We start from the raw sequence: 21,982 nt of genomic DNA, 5'->3' as shown, positions 1-21,982 counted from the left end.
CTGCCAACTTTAGAAGTTGAAAGAGAGTATTCCAGTCAACAACAGTAGTAAAGGAGTTTTGCTATTTGGGGAGGAAAATAACTGATGATGGTCGAAATAGAGAAGATATAAAATGTAGACTGGCAATGGCAAGGAAAGCGTTTCTGAAGAAGAGAAATTTGTTAACATCGAGTATAGATTTAAGTGTCAGGAAGTCGTTTCTGAAAGTATTTGTATGGAGTGTAGCCATGTATGGAAATGAAACATGGACAATAAATAGTTTGGACAAGAAGAGAATAGAAGCTTTCGAAATGTGGTGCTACAGAAGAATGCTGAAGATTAGATGGGTAGATCACATAATTAATGAGGAGGTATTGAACAGAATTGGGGAGAAGAGGAGCTTGTGGCACAACTTGACGAGAAGAAGGGACCGGTTGGTAGGACATGTTCTGAGGCATCAAGGGATCACAAATTTAGCACTGGAGGGCAGCGTGGAGGGTAAAAATCGGAGGGAGACCTAGAGATGAATACACTAAGCAGATTCAGATGGATGTAGGTTGCAGTAGGTACTGGGAGATGAAGAAACTTGCACAGGACAGGGTAGCATGGAGAGCTGCATCAAACCAGTCTCAGGACTGAAGACCACAACAACAACAACTGTATAATCAGGTTAACAGCTTGTACATTGAAGTTGCTGATTATAATAATATACAGATGATTGGAAAAAATGGAGTATATGTTAGGTGACAACCAGTTTGCCTTTATGAAAGACTAAGATACAAGAGAGGAAGCTCTAATGCTATGCTTGATAATCAATGCACGACTTAAGAAAAATCAAGATGCTTTCATAGGATTTGTTGACATATAAAAAGCATTGGCAACATAAAATGGTGCAATATATTTGAAAGGAAACAATAAGAAAGGAAGACTGACAAATTACTGCTCAGATTGAGAAAAGATGTAAGAGAAGGGTACGGCCTTCCTTCTATGCTTTCAACCCTGTATATCAAAGAAGCAATGGAGGAATTAAAAAGAAGGTTCAGAAGTGAGATTCAAATTCGGCATTAAATAAGATTAACACTAAGGTTCGCTGATCACATTGCTGGCCTCTATGAAAGTGAGAAACAGTTACCATAGCTGTTGAATGAGACGAATAGTACAATGACTGAGAATCGAAAGTAAACTAAGGAAGTACAAAAGTACTGAGGAGTAGCGAAGATGAAAATAGCTTAAAATCAATATTGGAGCCCATGTAGTAGTGTAAGTGAAGGAATTCTGCTACCTTGAAAACAAAATAATGCATGACAGACAAAGAAGACAGAACATTAGAAGCAGACTAGCACAGACAAGAGAGCATTCCTCGTCAAAAGAAGTATACTAGTACCAAAGACCTTAATTTGAGGGAGAAATTTCTGAGACTGTATGTCTAGAACATTGCACAGTATTAAATAGAATCATATACTGTGGGAAACTTGGGAAATACATGAATTGATGTGTTTGAGGTGTGGCATTACAGAAGAATTAAAAAAGTGGACTTACAAGATAATAAACAAGATGGTTCAATGCAGAATCAGTGAGAAAATGAATACATGGAAAACACTGACTAGAAGAACAGGATGAGAATATATCTTAAGAAGTGAGGAAATAACTTCCATGGTACTAGAGAGAGCTGTAGAGTCCACAAATTCTGGGGAAAAAAACAGAGATTGGGATATAACCAATAAATAACTGAAGATATTGGGTGTAAGTGCTACTCTGAGATGAAGATGATGGCAAAAAGAGAAGAAGTTGTGTCAGGTTGCAATAAAACAGTCAGAAGATCAATGACCCCAAAAATTAAAAACGTAAGATCATCACCTTCACAAACAATCTTTCTCCTGAGAACCACAGCATAGCTATCAAATCTCACGTCTCTCTTGTTTTTTCTGAATCCAATTTGTTCCTCAGCATTCTAAAGTATTCTGTTCTCAATACTTTTGTTTAAAATTCTTAGTACAATTTTCTGCTCGATTTAGCACAATTTTTTGCTGAATGTGAGATACAGATAGTTGTTCTTTGTTCACTTTATCTCTCAGCTCCTTGTTTCTTTGAGATGGTGATCATTACTGTTTTCAGTAAGTCTTCATGGCTATTCACTAATGTCAAATATTTAATAAATATTTAATTTCTTTTAGTGTGTTTCAGTCAAGCATTTAAATACATCTCTATTATCGAGTCAGAACTTACAGAATCTCTATTATCGAGTCAGAACTTACAGATCTCTTACAGGAAATTCTACTCCTTACACTTTATTATTAATGACAGAGACTGTGCTTATATTTTATGTTCTTCCATTCAAAATTTTTTAGGTTCCTTTTCTATTCTGTGCTTTTCTCAGCTTTTTCTTTTTTCTTTTGACTTCCATCATCATGACATTGTGATTAATATTAATGTCTGCACTAGGTGTACCTTAAGCAGACAAAACTATTTACCTTTAGGAGGCAAAATTCTGAGTATTGCTAATAGACAGTTATAAAAGTACCAAAAACCATTCTGCCTTTCTGAACTATTAGCTCCACGCCCAAGGAGAATAGAGGGACAGGTTTGGAAAGGTTAGAAAGGTGGGCCAGGTCACTAATCGCCCCTTCATCTTTTTCTACTCTCATCTTAGGGTCTTCATAATGTGCCACTCCTTTCTAACCTCCACCAAGCTATCTTCATTTGCTCCCCTTCCCAAGGAAGGAACTAATAATTTTTGAAAGTAAATATTCCCCTTTCAGTCTACAATTGCTGTTTCAGCTGGGCACATTATGAACTGTCAATGTGTGCTGCTATGGGTTGCTTTGGATGACACACGAATGGCATAACTGTGCTCAACGAAAATTAAACGTGGTTTGTGAACTGTACTTGGTATAGATGCAGCGGATAAAACAAATATACATTCTGTTAACACATTCATGTACAGAAAAACAATCAAAATGAACAATAATAATATAAAACTGTTGTTTTACGGTCGAACTGTGTATGCATTAAGGAGACAATGGTACATTCGCTTTTAATATTGTCTTTTATGGAAGGGGGGGGGACTGTTGTGTTACAATCTAGTAACTGAAATGAATGCATAACACATTTGCTAGTAACACATTCTTCTACAGGGAATCATATGAAATTAAAAGAAAGCTTTTGTTTTTAGATCTAATAATTTGAATTGGGCATGCAGCAGATAAAAATACATTTGCTGTTAAGATATCACTCTACAGGAAAGCATAAGAAATAAAAATGAAATTTTACTGTACAATCTAATAACTAGCAAAGAGAAGTCCCAAGTGTGGTGGAGGGGTGGGGAGATCAACTTTTGAAACAGTGGTGTAGGTTAGGGTCCTATGTATCACACCCTGGAGTGATTCACCCTAGTGGGTCCTTGTTTGCAAATAATAGATGAGGGGAAAAAAAAGAAAAAGTTTCAGAATTCTTTGCGAGAATCAATGCCATTGCAACAGAGAGCACATATTATCAGCTGAAGCAGTGCAGAGGACAACACATCTGCATACTGTGCAACAGGTTGTGGATTCAAATCTTTCCAGGCACTGTAACATTTTCTTTACCTTCAAATCTTTATTGAAATGAACTTTGATCGCTATATTATTAAATCTTGTACCAGAATATACATTTTTGACCGCATTGCACACTCAGTGGAAACAGATTATTCTACTTCTGTTTTCTAATCAATACATCAGCAGTTTCAAACATTTAAATATTGTAATGGATAAATAAAAATAATTAAAATCACACACACAAGGATTCCAAATGGAAAAAGAGAGACAGGAACAAAAAATGTGATCTAGTAAAAAAAGTTAATACAATATTTTCAACAACCTTTAATCCATATGTAAGGACTGAACACCTAGCTCTTCTGCACACAGTTCTGCCTCATTTACTGACTTGGCAGAGCTATTGCTGATGTTGAAAGCAGCTATCTCCATTGAGTCTAAATTTGCCTTGTCCAATATATCCTCAGAACCACGCGATGAAATTCCACTGCCACTGTCTGTCTGGTCGAAGTTGAATAATTATGCCCTCAGTAGCTTTGTCCATCAGTGTGTCTCTGTGCTAGTATTCTTCCATAATAGTTTTCACTTTATCATAAGCCTTCTTCCGGTCATCTTTCGTAATGCTCTGAATTGCAGCCTTAATCATTTTTTTAAGTTGTTTGATGAAACTTTCTGTTTCATTAAATTCGAGATAAGTTCAATGGGGTTCAGATCAGAGTTGTAGGGTGGAAGGCATAACACTAAGACCTTTCCTGGATTCATTTAAAACACTATCTACAGCACATTATGGCTTAGGTTTGTAACATTTCACAACTTCCAAGAGCTTGTTGCATGTTAAATCTGCACCGAATGGAATTTGATGCTTAATCAGCTATGATTGTGTACCTGATTTATGAGACAATGTGTTAGGCGCCTTATTTTTGTGAACAAAATAGTGGGGTGCATTGTCTAATACCACAATACTTCCACCTGGAATATTTGATATTAGGTGCTCTTGCAACCATTTTCACTGTTCATTTTGTTGTGAAAATCTTCCGATGTTGATCTTGAATCACAGATGAACTCTGCACCCTCAATCAACCCCATTTCTCCTCCCACATCAACCATTATTGCTCTGTCCAGAACTTTCATTTTTCCGTAAACCTGGTACACCATTATGCTGCTAACATTTACTGACAGTATAGTGTGTTTGCACCCATGTTTCATCAGTATATGTGACAGGTTTCTTTGCAAGAAAGCATGCATACCACACAACAATGTCCTCCCTCTCAAACAGAAATGTTTGCCTATTTTTATATTTTTTAAAACAATACCCTATATCTTTCAAAATTTTTCAAAAAGTGATGCTTTTCCCAATGAAATTAATGTCTGTATCCTCCTCCACCCAGTTGTGAAGCTTTCCAAGAATGGGTATCTCTCTTTTAACATTGTAATATTTCAAGAACTTTCTTTTCAGTAAACACTTATCAAAGTCAACGAGACACTTTGGTTTCTTCCTCAGTTTATTCTTCCTTGGTGCCACAATTTTTTGAACACTTCATTTGGCTTTTTTAATGTCATTCACAATGTTGTTAACTATCCTTAGACTCTTTCCTACTGCAGCTGCTGCTCTCTCCAGAGCTCTTTCTAATGGTATTAACAAACCTTTACATTTTTCTTCTCAACAGAACTGAATTATGTTGTTAATCAAGACTTTTAAATCTAAGCATACTCTTCAATAATGTATATTTGCACAAATACTATCCATTTCAGCAGATGCTAAGAATACACAGTAATAGTAACCCACTATGATAATAACAAGACTGTACAACTGGACACCTTCACCTCATCAGTATGTAAACAAAGCTTTGTTCCACATTCTGCCACCAGCAATTGTAAAATGAATAGGTAATACAACCAGCAATTCTATCTCCTTGTAATTTTATATTTGTCCACCTCATTCGTTCCAACAACAAGTCCATGTTCATTTACTATGGTTCTTCCAATACCCTCTCCACCAATGGTATGTAAGTCGCCTATTACTATTTCACATTACTTTAGGTTGTCAACTACAATTATTTCTAAAATGGGATAAGTTTCTTTGACACGTTTCTCAACTAGCTGTACTGTTAGCAGATGTATATGTCTATATAATTAATAGAGCTTGGAATATTCCTTTCAGACTAATTGCAAATACCTTTCATTCCCATGTGAAAAGTCTTTCACACATTTGGCTACTTCCTTTTGTCATGATGATCCCATCCCCATTCATACCTTTAATATTCCTGTTGAAAGATACATTACAAATCCATCTTTTTATACATTCCCACGGCAAAAGAAATTATTGTTTTCATATTCTTCCTTCACCCAGAGATTTAAACAGACTTTTAACATGATCTTGTAAGTAGCATGTAGGTATCAAAACAGTTTGCAGTTTAGCACACAACTCACTTTGAAATACGGTGCAGGGAAATTGCACACTGGTGTAGCAAATGATGAACATCCTGCCTCAAATGAGTAGCTGCTGGGTCTTGACTCTTCCAACTTTGAGGAGTAACACATTCACGTAGGAGCATAACAGCAGAGCCACAGAGTTCAGCTGCTGGAGGGAGATGAAGAGCCACCTGAAGTACTAGTGTGCAGAACTGAGGCACACTCAGCTGCTGCAGCTGCTCCAATAAAGAATCTTCTTCACCCTCAGGTGTGGCTCCAGTATTACTCTGGAACAAAGTTCATCAAATTACTTGAGTTAGTGAGAAATTGTCTCTGATTTGGCTGATATTAACTTCTTTTATAAAGAACACACACATTTACAAAGACTCAGGTCATTTCAAACATGTTATTCTACAGACCAATTACAAAATATGAAAAAATAAACTACACAACAACACATTCAACAAGTCTTATTGACCAATTTTATTGTCTTATTGACCAATTTTATTGTCTACTCACTAAAGCTCATTCAACTTCAATACTATTATGTTCAGCCAATGCTTCAGGAATACATACCAAACAGAAATTACTATAAAGAGTGGATGTGGCTAGTATATGCTTTCTATATGGAACAACAACAACAACAGAATGTTTTGTCAGAAAAACATTATGTTTCACTTAGATAAAATCATTTCAAAGTTTGTAATTAGTTTTGGTCAAAATAACACCAGTCAACAGTAAAAAGTGTAGCAACATTGACATACTGCCTTTTGGCTCTTGTCTCAGAATCTTTGGCTGACATTTGTTTAATGATTTTTCTAACATTTCGCCAGCATCAGTGGTTGGTGCTCTCAAAGATCCACCTTCCATTACTGGTGGTAGATTGGAGCCAAGCCTATGGCTGGAACTTAGATGTACTCCCTGCACTAACATCTGTGGAGGCATTTCCATGGGTAGTATTGCTGTAACACATCCATCTTTACTTGCAGTTGTTGGTCGTAACCGTATGGGAATCCAATATCTATTTATCTTGAGGTTTTTCTTATTTCTTGTTAAAACTGTGGTTATGTTTTTGAATTTCACTGGCTTCCCCAAACAAATGGGCGTGGAAGCTTTTCTCCACAGCAAGAAACTAAATGTCAGCAAATTTAAATATAAAGTCAGTCTCTCATAGCATGTGCTCGACCACAACCGATTTCTCCATCTGTCCCAACCTGTGATACTATTTTTATTTGATGATCCTGGTATTGATGGATCATCTTGTCAATCCACCATGTATATGGTATACTCCCAACCCTGCAAGTGGGTCCCTTTGTCCTTTGCCAAACTAACACACACTCTTGATTTTCTTAGTCAGTTTGTATATAGTTTTTATGCCGCTGCTGTGCAATAAACAGTTGATTCTCTACATTGACCTGGTGATGTATGTCAGAAAGGTCGTACCCAATATTTCTTCAAGTTGTACCCTATATTTCTTCAAGTCACACAATGAGGTCTTAGATTTCATGACCCTTCTTATACAGCTGGTGGAGTAGTCATTGTCCCTCAAAACATACACTATGTGGTGCATCTCACATCTGGGGTGTTGTGACTCACATATTTGTTATAATGCTTTTCTGGTTTAGGTGATGATTTGTAAGCTTTGTCCGTGCAGGTCAGTTTCTGATTACACTGTGGCCCAGGTTCTCATCATTTCTCAAGTAGGAAGGGTCGTTGGTAATCCTTTTCTGCTTCAATGGTAAATTTAATGTTGTATAAAAGGTGTCACCCAGTTGAGGAATATTTAGGGATTTACTTTTAAAAAATTATTTCAAAAGCACAAGTCAAGTCTGTACAAGGTTTCTCCTAGGGTAATGTCTGCTGTGCTTTTGTGACTAAAGCTGCCTGACTTTCAGAACTGAACCAGTTCTGTCCAGTCAAAGCAACTGACAAGAGGTGCCCCCACCTCTCTGCTGAATATGCTGGTGAATTCATGCCATCAGTTTAGCCAATAGCAAGCACGGGAGGCGAGTCATGTGTTTGGTTGTTGGAGGCTTCTGGAGATCAAAAAAATGTTGCTTCTCTCTCTTGCGATCCAGAGGACCTCAACTAGAGCACGTCTCTCTTGGGAGACACAGCCTGTGCACTCCATGACCAACCACCAACAGATCTTAACATGTAGTGCCCCCTCTCCCATTGCCTACATTTTTAGTTTGTTATGTTTCCCACACTGACCTACATCAAATAACTTCACTCTGCAAACACCCCAAATATTCTGTACACTGAAATATACCCTTTTTATTTGACCAGATCTCCTGTTCTCATTTAACATCAGCCTGGACACCACTCCCAATGCATGACAGCTTTACACTATGTACAGTTGCCATGGAGACAGTTCCATAACAGTACACTATCTTTGTACATTTTTGGTAACCAATACAACTGTGGCAGTAGGGCTGCTGTGTTGCACATGCCCCTGGAGAGAAGATACATTGATCAAATGATCTGTATTGCATGGCATCTAATGTGTCTGATATCTGTCTAGTTTTTGGTATGTTGTCAAATCGAGTATGTCATGTATCTTTGGCTCATAATCTTCAGTCCTCGTTACAAGAGTCACATACATATCTCTTGTTGGCAGGCAGAACCAATATGTTCTTGCAAGCATAAAGGTTATTGTTAGCTTGTGACTCTTCTGTTTCCCAGTTGCAAGTTGACGGTTTTGCTCAACGCAATGTCCCTTTGGTTTCAGTATGCATTCCTCAGCTTTTTCATAATGGAAGATCCTGATTGTCATTTCGCTGCTAGCAGCTATACCCTTCATAATTAAAGTTCTGGAGATGACAGCAAAATTCCCACCTTTTTGAAAGACATATATTTTCTCTGAAGCCAGTAGTAATTTATTTAGGTTGACAGCTGTACGTGAAATGTCTGGAATCGAATCGTCCATATGCTTCGAAAACCTCTCAAAATTTTTCTTCTGTTGCTCAGTAAGCCATAGGTATAGGAAGACCAACTGCCTGCTGGCAAAAACTCCTGAAAGAGAACTCTTCTTGATGAGGGCCACACTTTTATTCTGAAAGCTGCCAGTTGATCATTATGTAAATAGCAACATGCAGTACAGTCAAACAATTGCTGTGCCTTGCCATTATACTTGGTAGATGAGAGAATGACAGAGGTATTTACCTTTTTGACAGGTAAAATGATAAAATTCTCATCTTCTCTCAAAGAACAAACCTTTCTGCTAATAACTTCTCAGACTGGAGGTGGTGTGGGTGTATGTGCAAACTTCAAAACTTTTCTGTATCACTGAGATCCCTGCATTATCTAGCATCTCTGTCACAAGATTAAATACAATGTATTGCCGTGGTATACATCCTTGCAGTTAGTTCCATGGCTCAAATTCACAATAAACATTATTATGTGAAACGTGCCAACAGAAAACATAGAATACTTACATACAACTAGATATAAAAAAATAAAAGATAATATTTACACTGTCAGAAAAAAAGATGCAACACCCTCAAGGACAAGGTCATTTTATTCACAAGTGAAGTGAAGGTAATTAATCATTTCAGGAGTACATGACGACAAATTCAGACCAACTGAGAGACACATGTCACACTAAAGGGGGCCCAACAGCTGCATCAGTACACAGTAACTCCCCACCCTGGACGGTGCCGACGTGGGCGGTAGTGGGAAGAAGAGCCGCGCTCATCGACTGCCTTGGGCTGGGAGGAAGGGACGCCCGAGGTATCCATGATGGCCGACCCAGAGTCCAGGGCGGGGGAGGGAACTGCCAATCCACCCGGGGACGAGAAGGGCCGGTATAAGTGTAATTTCGTAAAAATAATGCCTAGCGCTGGAGATGTTGAGCCGTCCACCCTGGAAGGTGAGAGTGGGGTCCGAAAAGCATAACCAAGGGTTTATGGTCTGTCAGGAGGATGAACTTTGCCCCAAAGAGATAGGTGTGAAATTTTTGGACGGCGAATACGATTGCCAGGGCCTCCTTTTCAATCTGGGAGTAGTTCCATTTTGCTAGGGTCAACGTCTTAGAGGCATAAGCGATGGGCTCTTCGGAGCCATCGGCATCCCGATGAATAAGGATGTGAGGATGGCCCCAATGCCGTATGCCAATGCATCAGCCGCCACAACCAAGGGCGGTCCGGAGAGAAGGGAGTAAGGCAAGGGCCATACTTCAGCATCGTCTTTAAACAGAGAAAAGCCTGGTCACACACAGGAGTCCAATCACAAGGTACCCCTTTGCGATGCAAGTGATTGAGTCATTGAGCAACAGAGGCAGCCTGGAGCAAGAACTTTAAGTAATAAGTAACCTTGCCCAAAAACACCTGGAGTTCAGATGAGTCCTTGGGACGAGGAATGACCTCAATGGCCGCGACATTGTGACCCGAAGGGCGAAGGCCATCCTTGCTAAGCCAGTGGCCTAAGTATTCCACTTCCGGTTGAAAAAAATAACACTTGTCCAGCCAACAGCGTAAACCTGCAGATTGCAGAGCGTGAAATAAGGGAATGCCCGGTGACCAAGACGTCATCCAGATAATTCACAGGTGGGGATAGGCTGAGTGAGCTGCTCCAGGAACCGCTGGAAAATGGCTGGCACTGAAGAGACACCAAACGGAAGGTGCTTGTACTTGTATAACCTGAAAGGTGTGTTGATAACCATGATGGTCTGGGACTTGGCATCGAAGGGTAACTGGTGGTATGCCTCAGCCAGGTCGATCTTGGAAAAGTACTCGCCCCCAGCAAGTTTGGCAAGAAGGTCTTCCTGTAGGGGAATGGGTAAGTGTTGATGAGGGACTGAACATTGACAGTAGTGCTGAAGTCCCCACACAGCTGAAGGGACCCATTGGGTTTCCGTATGACCACCAATGGTGTTGCCCAGGCACTGTACGTCACAGGTTCCTGAACACCAGCAGCCTGGAGCTGATCAAGTTCCTGCTTGACCAGTGGCTGTAAGGCCACCGGAAGGGGCCAGGCCCGGAGAAAGCGAGGCTGCGCACCCGGCCGAAGTGTGGTGTGCACCTGAAAATCGGAAGCACATCTGAGATTCAGAGCAAACAACAATGCAAAAGCGGAGCACAGATCGTCCAAGTCCTGAAAAGGAACATCCATGGAAACGACCTTAAATTCATCGGAAATTGAAAAGCCAAACAGCTGAAACGCATCCAGGCCAAAAATATTTGAAGCCGACGGATGGGTAGGAGCCGGGGAACACGTTTGTAAGTTGCCTGGATGACAAACTGCCCGTGAAGGGGAATGGAACCATCTACATAGGCGACCAAACACTGAGAGGGAGGTGACAATTCAGGAGAGCCCAGAAGGGTATACGTCGCCATATTAATCAAGGAAATGGTGGCCCCAGTGCTGACTTGAAAACTGACATCCTCAGTTAAAACGCAGAGCATGAGGAAAAGCTTCTGCACTGATGGGTCATCCTGTGGGACTACCGATTGCAGAGCATGGAAAGAATCTTGAGGCCCAGGAGGGGCAGGACTGGAGCGAGTCGAGCGACTATGACAAACCGATCGGATGTGGCCCTCCTTGTTACACAGTGTGCCCGTTTTCCAGCGGTGGGGACAATCAGCTCGAGAATGTGCGATAAAGCACTGTGGGCAAGTTGGAAGTGGGCCGCGTGACCTGCGACGAGGGGAGATCAGACGTGCCAATGCCATAGAGATGTCAGACAAAGAGGAGTCCCGACGGTGCTGGCCTCTGTTGGCATGGCCACATCGACGGCGTGAGGGCGGACCCCGCCGAGACACATCGATCGCCGCCACTTGCAGCCATGCCGTAAGATGCTCGTTAGCCAACTGAGCACTTTCAAAGGAGTGTGCAATGCGGAGAATCTCTTCCAAGGAGGGGTTATTGAGTTTCAACGCTGCAGTGCGGACCTCAGGATTGGTACCCAGCTGAACCACCACACCCCGGATCAGGGAGTCCGCATACGAAGCCTTACATTCCTGATTGGTGCACGTGGGAAGAGAGAGAATGTGTCTGGGGAGCCCCAAGACAAAAACTACGACCACTGCAAGGAGTCACCTGAGACTTGAAAAGCCATGAAACTTTTTTTCAGCTGATGTAAATATGTTTCCCAGTCTTCTTTCGTGTCATTAAATGGTGGGAATAACGGTGGATGTGGGAAAGCATTGGACACCCGAGGACTCAGAAACTGTTGTGGTAATGCATCCCGGGCATCGACTTTGTCTGTTAGCAACCGCAGCGACTGTTGTAAGATGTCTGCTGCTGCTGCATGAGCTGCTGCTGTTGCTCCAGCAGACAGACCAACTTCGCCTCCGTGCTAGCAATGACCACCATTTACTTCGTCACCAAAAATGTTGTAACCGCTACCGGAACTGCCGCGGGGTTGCCGTGAAGGAAAGCATGATGGGACCCACGGAGCAGCCCGCGAACAACAACAGAAACGGAAGAGGATGGACACAAACAACGAAGGACAACCGAGTGAGACCTTACGAACCACAACAAGCAAGAAACAATGGAGTCACAAGAAGACCTCACGAATCAACCATGTCCACTCGTACACAGATCAAAGTAACGTAAATAAGCTGTGTGAGGCGAGATGTCAATAGACGCATGCAAAGATTACACTGACTGGCTGAGCAAGAGACAGGTGCTTGAATACATGATTGGGGACGCCGCTATTGGCCACTGGGACCGCGTGTTCCACTGTGGCGCCCTCACATTAAACGCGGGCCAGGAGGCGCACACCGCCATGCCTTATGGCACGATGGTGCAGAGACCTCTAGGGGTCTTCGACATCCATGCCGTCTGGCACGGATTCAAAATCTGCGGCACGTGGTACTGGTGCGTGGCGATAACAACTTGTGCAATGTAGCGGGAACTGGTAACTTTGCCTTGTCATGAACCAATGCACTCTCGAATAGGCAGCTCACCAACTCTACATCACACACGTATATGTGCACCGCTCGCACTCAGACAATGAACTCTTTTCATAACAACAGAGCGGCCATGCTTGGTGGTGTCATGGTGTCAGTTGTAACCCACCAAGAGAGATACACATGATTTTAACTATTTCCCAATGGTTCCTGATGACACAGCAAGTAAACGTGTCCATATTTCATCCCTGGATGATGCTCGATCAGCCACCACTGTTCAAAGAATGTGTCAATCTTGGCATGCACCTGTGCCACATGAATGTCCAGAGCCTACTGTTCAGGTGTATGTTCCGCAGCCACTGTTTAAAGCAGTGACACAACACTGAGACACTGTCCCTAACAAGTGCAGCAATCCTTCAATACTCCTATCCAGTTACCCAGAGGCCCACAATGCGACAATCTCCAAGTGGCTGAAGCTTTTCAGTAGGAATATATAGTCATGGGTGGGGCATGGTTGTACCCCAGAATGAATGTTGCAAACATTACTCGCCTCTAAATTCAGCACAGCTCCTGCCTACAGTGTGCAGACAGGTCTCCTGAGAGCCATCCAATTGCTGATGACCATGACAAATGAACCACTAACCCTAAAAACCCTTCAGTATGCACTTTTTATACCCTAGTGCATTTAATCTATATCTGAAAAATATTGGGCAGTGTGTCAAAATCTCTTGTTGTTGTGGTCTTCAGTCCTGAGACTGGTTTGATGCAGCTCTCCATGCTACTCTATCCTGTGCAAGCTTCTTCATCTCCCAGTACCTACTGCAACCTACATCCTTCTGAATCTGCTTAGTGTATTGATCTCTTGGTCTCCCTCTACGATTTTTACCCTCCACGCTGCCCTCCAATGCTAAATTTGTGATCCCTTGATGCCTCAAAACATGTCCTACCAACCGATCCCTTCTTCTAGTCAAGTTGTGCCACAAACTTCTCTTCTCCCCAATCCAGTTCAATACCTCCTCATTAGTTACGTGATCTACCCACCTTATCTTCAGCATTCTTCTGTAGCACCACATTTCGAAAGCTTCTATTCTCTTCTTGTCCAAACTGGTTATCGTCCATGTTTCACTTCCATACATGGCTACACTCCATACAAACACTTTCAGAAACGACTTCCTGACACTTAAACCTATACTCGATGTTAACAAATTTCTCTTCTTCAGAAACGATTTCCTTGCCATTGCCAGCCTACATTTTATATCCTCTCTTATAGCTGCATATTTGACCCCTTTCTGTGCCGAAGTTATATCCATTAAAGGGTAATGGTTATCTCTGTTACTCACCAACTTACTTGTTAGAAGTGTTGTTTATAACAAATTTCATAACTGAATAAATTTACTGTGAGGCTGTGATGTGGTTGATAGTCCCAGTTGCTTAAAGTGATGCCTGAAACAGGTATGTCTGTGAACCCTGTACATAGTTCTAATTATTATACTCTGTGCAATGAATATTTTGTGCCTAAGTGAGCAGTTGCCCCATAATATTATCCCATAATATGTCAGTGAATGAAAATATGCAAAATACATTAACTTGACTTCTGTATCCCCAAAGCTGGCAATTATCCTTATGGCAAAAGCAACTGAAACTAAAGTTTTTGGAATGTCTACTATATGGTGATTACAATTTTAAGTCTTCATCGATAGGCGCACCTAACTGCTTATAATTTTCTATCCCATTTATTATTTCTGGTCAGTAAACAAGGTTACTTCAATATTTCTGACAATACAAAATTGGATGAACTCTCGTTTTTCCAAGTTTAAAGCTAGTCCTTTTGTGCAGTTCAGTAACTTCCATGAAAACATCATTTACTACTTTCTCTGTTGATGCTTCTTTGCTCAGCTTCCCAACAATGATTGTATCATTTGCAAATAGGAATAAGTCTGCCTCCTGATGCAAATAAAATGGCAGATCATTAAATAAAGCAAGAACAGTTACAGGCCAATGATCGGACCCTATGAGGGCTCCCATTGTAATTTCTCTCAACAGAGATGTTGCATCTGTCTTTGTATTGTTTGAACAGCTGACACAGTATGAAATGTGATTGGTTAAATATCCCATTGTGACACAGTTGGGTGGGAACCCTGGAGTACATTACCTTCCCAAAATTTTTAGAAAATGATATAGGAGACAAAATGGGAATGGTTACTAAAATGGGAATTGTTACTGACACCTGTTGAGTCATCCTTTTTATAGTGTCCTAACACTTGCATATTTCATTTTTTTCTAGAAAAAACACCCTAAATTAATGGTGCATTACGTAAGTGACTGATAACATTACATTTTACAGACCCACAATGTCTTGGTGTCTTATTGGAGATATTATCCACCTCATATGAACTATACACTATAAAAACTACAAATAATACATTTCCCAATAGCAACTCTCAAGGACATGCTTCTATGTTCTTATCCATGAAGAATTTACTTATTTCCACATTTTTGTTTTTATATCCCTTTTTTATGAATGTGACAACTCCTTTACCCACATTAGTTCCACATGAATATTCAGCTAACTTCTAACCACTTACATTAAAGATTTTCTAATCCTTGGTTATATGGTGTTCAGACAGGGAAATTACATCAGTTTCTTCCCAAATTCTAAGGTCTTGCAAACAAACTAAAAATTCATTAACTTTATTTTTTACCCCCTTAATATTTTGACGAAGCACTTTCATTTCATTTTTCCTTCTATTATTATAAGATGAACATGGGACAGCTGACAATTTAATTTTCTTAAATCTGTCTGAATTCGGTATTTGTCCTAAAGTCAGTATCTCACCTGACTCCCATAACCACTGCATTTTTCCTGTGTGTGCCGGTAGTCCCCTTATGTTTTCTGCTAATAGATCTGCTACCTTGACTTTACTCTCCTATTCATGCAAGCCCCTGAGAAGTATATCCCCACCTTCTTACTGGAACAGCAACAATACCAAATTCTGCATCCATCTGAAGGAGCCCTCTCAGCTCCATGTTCACTTGCTTTACAGCAGAGTTACGACTGGACTTGTCACGGTGTCATGGAACCTCCACAAAATCTACACTTGAGTGTTCAGTAGCTTCTTCTATTTTGTCCAGGTCATCCCTAATACAGCATTTTTTGTTTTCAGCCAGGTTGTTCCCAGCTCACTCAAGTATTAACATCTGTTAACACAAAACTTGTGGTAAGGTATTCTGCAGCTAATTTTTCCTGTAGCTGCTGGTCTACAACCAGTCTTTGTACTGCTTCCTAACAGCAGAATTATTCTTTTCCTGTTCGTTTTCACCCGACTTATCGGTAAGTTTTTTTCCGCATTGTACTGCTGCACCCTCGATTTCTCTACATCTGTAGGAGGGTCCTCCTCCTCCAGTTATGGTGGTAAGCAAAATCTAATGCTTAATGGAATTTCAAATTTGCCAACAAAATTTTCTCCTGTTGCCCTTTGTTTGCCATTTTATCCCAGCACCCAATCTCTTTTCACAATCTACAATTCCATGGAAAGCCCCATTGATCACCACATTCCCTTCCCCAGAGCAATTGTCCAATGAACCATAACCTATAACTGTTCAACTAACCTGCAGCAACATTCGCTCTTATCGCACATGGCTGAATCACTATATGTTAGGACCTTCAGTCAGTCATATTTTGCAGTTTTTGTGTTGCCCGCTAAGCATACACCCAAGCACAAGGCTATTGGTGAAATATTCAACAATATCAAGAACACTGAGGCACAGCACATACTGCAAGCTAACTCACTTCTATCTATATCTGCCGACTGCAAGTTGTTACCACAATGCACCATCCTATTGTGTATTCACAATCAGGTTCACAGAGGACATGTCACTCCCAAACCTGACAACCTGCCTGGTGAGCTTCAACTTACAAAAAAAGTTTTTTTGCAGATCATCGCTTCTGAGAAACAAATTTACTGTACCAGGAACCAAAACGAAAACACCGAGACATTCACTACTATACATTTCTTGCTGTAGTTTGGTGGCAATTCTTTATGAATCAGAAGAATCATCAAACAATGTAAAATACAGGATGGAATGTAACAATTCCATAGAAGGAAAGTCGCTACTCACCATATAGTGGAGTTTCACACAATTACAGCTTTTGGCCATTAAGGCCTTTGTAAGCAGTAGACACACATACACACACGCGCGCACACACACACACACACACACACACACACACACACACTCACGCAAACACGACTTGCACACACATCTGCAGTCTCAAAGAGCTGAAACCACACTGCGAACAGCACCACCAGTGCATGATGGGAGTGGCGACTGGGTGGGGTAAGGAGGAGGGTGGGGTGGGGAGGGGGAGGGATAGTATTGTGGGAGTGGCGGTCAGTGAAGTGTTGCAGTTTAGACGGAGGGCAGGAGAGAAGGTACGGAGGGGGAGGGGGTAAGTAGCGGAAAGTAGAGAAATAAAAAGAAGAAACACTTTTTGTTGTGCCTATCGTGACGCAGCTTCTCAGCTATATGGGGAGTAGCAACTTTCCTTCTCTAGCAGAATCATCAACATACACAATATTAAATATGCTAAAACTGAATAATTTGTGGGGTCCTACAAAACACAATCTCAGCCTTGAGAAACAAAGTGTGCACAATATTTTCATATATTGGACAGACAAGTTTCATGCTGACCATTGTGATGAATATGATCATCATAACTGCTTAGGATAATCAGATAAACCTGCAAATTCTATTAACAGTTTCACATTTCTGGAACTGCCTTATAAAGGAGGTTATTTATATTTGCATTAGAAATAATCTTTATCAATAGAGATTCAGGATTCCAGCTAAGTACGGCATCAAAACCTGTACTTCTGCCTTCAGAGCACAATGACAAAAACAGGAATTCCCAATAACAGCCGCCCCCCCCCCCCCCCCTCCCCCTCCCATTGCACTGTGGAAGACCCATGTAGCTGTACATTTTAGTTTGCATCTTGGCTACTGCAACACCCAACAGTAGCACCAGCTTCCTACTGCACATGTGGATGTCCACACGTTGGTTCCTTATAGGAGGCTCTCAATACCCTACCGTCATCAACCTGGAAGGAACTTTGTCATGCACATGCTGCTTCTGGACATGGACTGGATAAGAAGACCAGCAGCTGCTACTTGCTGGCAGTAATTGGCTGCAACCACCTAAAGATGTCAAGCTGTTGCCTTGAGGAAATATGAAATTTATACAAGGATCATAAATTCAAGTTGAATGAAGATGTCTCTTCAATAACAACCTTACAAGAGAAATGTTGGTAAAGAGAGGAGGAAGATTATCAGGCATGGTCAGTTGAAGAAATTAGCAAATCATTCATCTTAAGTGTTTTAGGAAAGCTATGAAAAACAGAAATCTAGATAAATCGATAAGATTTGAATCTAGATCCTCATCGATGAATTTGTAGGGGCACCCTGCTCATTCAGGGTGTATACGTGGACAAGGAAAAAAATTCCCGGACTTTTTCCGGATTTCCCGGTTAAAAATACACTTTCTCCCGGGTGACAGTATACTTTCCCTTATCAATCCTTTGAATGGTTATGGTTTTATACACGGGCGTACAATTTCCCGGCACTTTAGAAAACAAAACTCCGGGAAAAAATATGTTTGATGTGCAGCAACATGTACGCTGCGTATTTTCGTATTATGAAAATATACACTGGAATTCCACCACAACACCGCATGTTACTTTCCGAATCATTGAAATCGAGATTTCGATGCGCTTTTGTAAGCCGTTCGTAGCTCATGTCACGTGATCTCACCAGCCAAAGACAGCGGATATTAAGAGCATAAGACACGTGATGTAGTCAGCCAACAGCAACATCACTGTTAAGTAGCATGAACACACAAACAGGGAAGGTTAATAGTTTAAATTAATATACATAGTGTCGCTACAAGAAAAGCAAAGCTTTCACATATAATATTGGTCTCAAGCTGGAAGAGAAGCTAAGCTTTCACATATACTGTTGATCTTTTTTGCACGTGTTACACTTGAAGATATTATCACACAAATGTGCCAGTAAAATTTTTAATAATGACATAAATGTCTGATCTTCAGGGTTCGAAATTCTTCTAAATGGCTCGTCATCAAGGTGTTGATTTTTAAATCTAAATGGCTCGTCATCAAAGAGTTGATTTTTAAATGAGAGTTAAACACTCTGTGATTTAATAAATTCTTGGTACATTCTTGCACATAGTTCAACTTACGTAAAATGATATTTACTTTGAAAGTAACGCTTTTCAAACCACTATTCGCAATATTTTCCTGCGAATTGTTAGAAATAGGTTCATTTCAGCAGTTCCCAGAGAGCGCAGATAACAGGCGACACCACGCTTGGGTAGCTATCATGACGTAGGAAGCCTGTATGTACGTACGTGTAAAACATTGAAAGATCATACATTATGTCATAAAAGAAACAAGACATCAGAGGATACTCCAAGAGCATCGGAATTTTGTGAACCATACCAAAATGTGCAAATTTAAAGTGCATGCTTAAAGTGCACATCCGTATGTCCATATTCCAAATGAAGTAGACCTCAACCTGATATTAAGCTTTTGAGTGTGGTTTTCGGGATGTAAATTTTCATGGAGCACCAGTGCTGTATTATATCATGTTTGGTTCTTTATTACGGCATAATGCAACAAGTGATAGAAAATGAAAACGTGCACTTGAAACGCAGCGAACAATTGAAACTAGCCAGTACTGTGGAATTAAACATTTCGTTTCAAATACATTGACTGTCTCTGCGGAAAAGGTTAATAAAAGTCCAATTTCTTTAGCGAACATACAAAAATAACTTCATTGTTCTGCAAGGCGATTAATGCTTGACGGTCAGAAAGGTGGAAATAAAAGAAAATCTGAAACTAATGACATATTTCAGCCTTCCATAATTATGTGAATGTGATTTAAGTCACTTGATAGCTCCCGGACACAGATATCCGTTTTGTTTTCATTTGATGTGAGAGTAAACAAAGGGGAAACAGCAAGATCACTAAATGTGAACACGGGTCACGTGAGGGCTATCCACTATATCTCAGACTGCTCTGCGCATCAGCCCTGGATCTACAACATTTGCGAACCGGGTCAATACTAAAAAAATCGAATTTTCAAAATATGTTCATCTTGCAGCGCACAGCTTTCTAAAAAATCTGAAACATAAAACATATGTATTTGAGGAAATATTATTTGGTCTAAGTATGTCAAAGTGCATTTCCACGCCTCTTCATAAAGCATTTTTCTACCGCACAACCAAACAGTATTCAGGAGAGTGCAAATTGAAATGTCCTGTGGTGCCTCTCCTGCTCCCATCGGCCAGTTTGACAGCCTCTTTTTTTTAAAAAAAAAAATTTAATAGCAGATGGGATTATTTTTACAAGAACTCTTCAGAAAATCTAAACTCTTTATTGCCTATTAGTTAATAACTTGCTGTTTTGTGTGACATAAAATTAAATATAGGATATATAAAACCAATGCTGACAAGAGATAAGCAAGAAATTACACATTTCTTCAAACTTTAGCTCCTAGCATTTTTTTCTCTCTAATCTTGCTACAGCTTTACATGGCATGCTTTCCTTTCTGCGAAAGAATCTATTACCTCATCAAAGTTCGTCAAACGTTTTGCTACATGAAACATCGAAATGTCGTTATCTAATACTGAAAAAGCTGTTAATACAATAATACCCAAGACTGTGTGGTTTCTCGATCTGATTACGTCTATTTTGTCACTGTCTGCTAGATAAAACAAAATAGGCCTTTCTAATATGACAGCAATTTTGTAACACACCAAATAAACGAGACTGTTTTGGCACAAATGGCCATTTTTATAACACGACAGAATATAATCCACGAAGTACGAATATCAAATGCCTATTAGGCCTACTACATACAAGCAAAAAGCATTATGTTTCACATTTCAATCATACGCACCAGCTTCTCAAGCATGAGATCGAAAAGCAGTATTCGGAAATTTTTATATAAATTTGGAATCATCTTATTCTTCCATAATTTGTGTGATGTCCCCGTTTCTTCTCCTTCCCCGTTCTAACAAACAATCTTGTAATCACCAATTCTGTAGCTATTCCTGCCACTGTCAAAATTTGTTCGCTGATTAACTTCACTAACCCTGCCAGAATCACAGGTTTAGTTATCCCACGATTATTTTCCAGTTAGGCATTATTACGTGTTCGAACAACACGTTTTCCGCATTACTTCCAGAATAGAACTTATGCGGCTGATAGCCAGGGACTGTACTACTGGTGATTACTAGTGTAGCAATCTGGCCAAAAATGTTCTGTCAAAACTTAATTTTCTTGGATACACCGAGAAGATAATACATAATCTTTCTTACCTGTTATTCCTGTCAGTTGTTTATTTCCATTCTGGTAGTCTGAATCTATGGATTTTGCTAGTAATTATAACAATGCTGATCATTCGCAAACCCAATCAACCACATAATCAGACAGTGATTGGCATTCATCCGTTCGGCTTTACTCCCTCAGCTCGTATAGCCCCGTCCCCTTTTGTCTGCGTACAGTTTATTTCTAGATGCAATGAGGATTCTCCTGACAGAGACATCATGTATACTATGCATGCATTCAGAAGTCAACTTATGATTCCTTCAGAAATCAACTTTAAATGTATTCAAAAATGTTCCAAAGCCAACAGGGAAGGGTTTCAAAATCATCTGAATAATCGATGGCAAACGTGCGCTGGATGCTAGGCACTTTGTGAAACAAGTTTTTTTTTCCCTCAAGGATCTGAATTTGGTGCCCCCTTTTCCCAGTAGCATCTAGCTGCTTGCTGCGACTGCTTCCACAGCCAACAGCCACATTCCTGTAACCAGAAGTGGGGAAATCTACTACTCAAACGTGACCCAACTGCACATGCGCACGAGTCCGCGCGTAACTGCTAAAAGAAATCGAATGTAAACAGTTGCGACTTCACGCACATTGGAGGCAATTTGTTGTTATGAAGCACTGCATAGTCTTCCTTTGACACATTTTCAATTGGCAGACGCTTGCATGAGCAGTGTGTGTCGTTGTTGTATATGACGCATTTCCTTTGCAATTTAAGTTATTTTCATTTTTTTTTCTCTCGTTTATGTTATATTGTTGAAGTATTATTCTGCAGTAGCTTTTTTAGAGTATCGGTTCTTACCAG

General features: G+C 40.4%; 1 protein-coding gene across 1 annotated transcript in view; it reads right to left on the bottom strand.

Moving 5' to 3' along the window:
• The window catches only part of LOC124795380 (rotatin), a 395,098-nt gene that overhangs the window by 292,514 nt on the left and 80,602 nt on the right, over positions 1-21,982 (bottom strand). Inside the window, exon 7 of the mRNA XM_047259395.1 lies at positions 5,940-6,208. Coding sequence (XP_047115351.1) covers positions 5,940-6,208 — 269 coding nt within the window. The remainder of the gene's footprint in view (positions 1-5,939; positions 6,209-21,982) is intronic.

This window comes from Schistocerca piceifrons, chromosome 1, assembly GCF_021461385.2.
Source record: "Schistocerca piceifrons isolate TAMUIC-IGC-003096 chromosome 1, iqSchPice1.1, whole genome shotgun sequence".
Lineage (NCBI taxonomy): Eukaryota > Metazoa > Arthropoda > Insecta > Orthoptera > Acrididae > Schistocerca > Schistocerca piceifrons.
The sequence above is the reverse complement of the archived record's forward strand: the minus strand, read 5'-3'. Positions and strand labels throughout refer to the sequence as shown.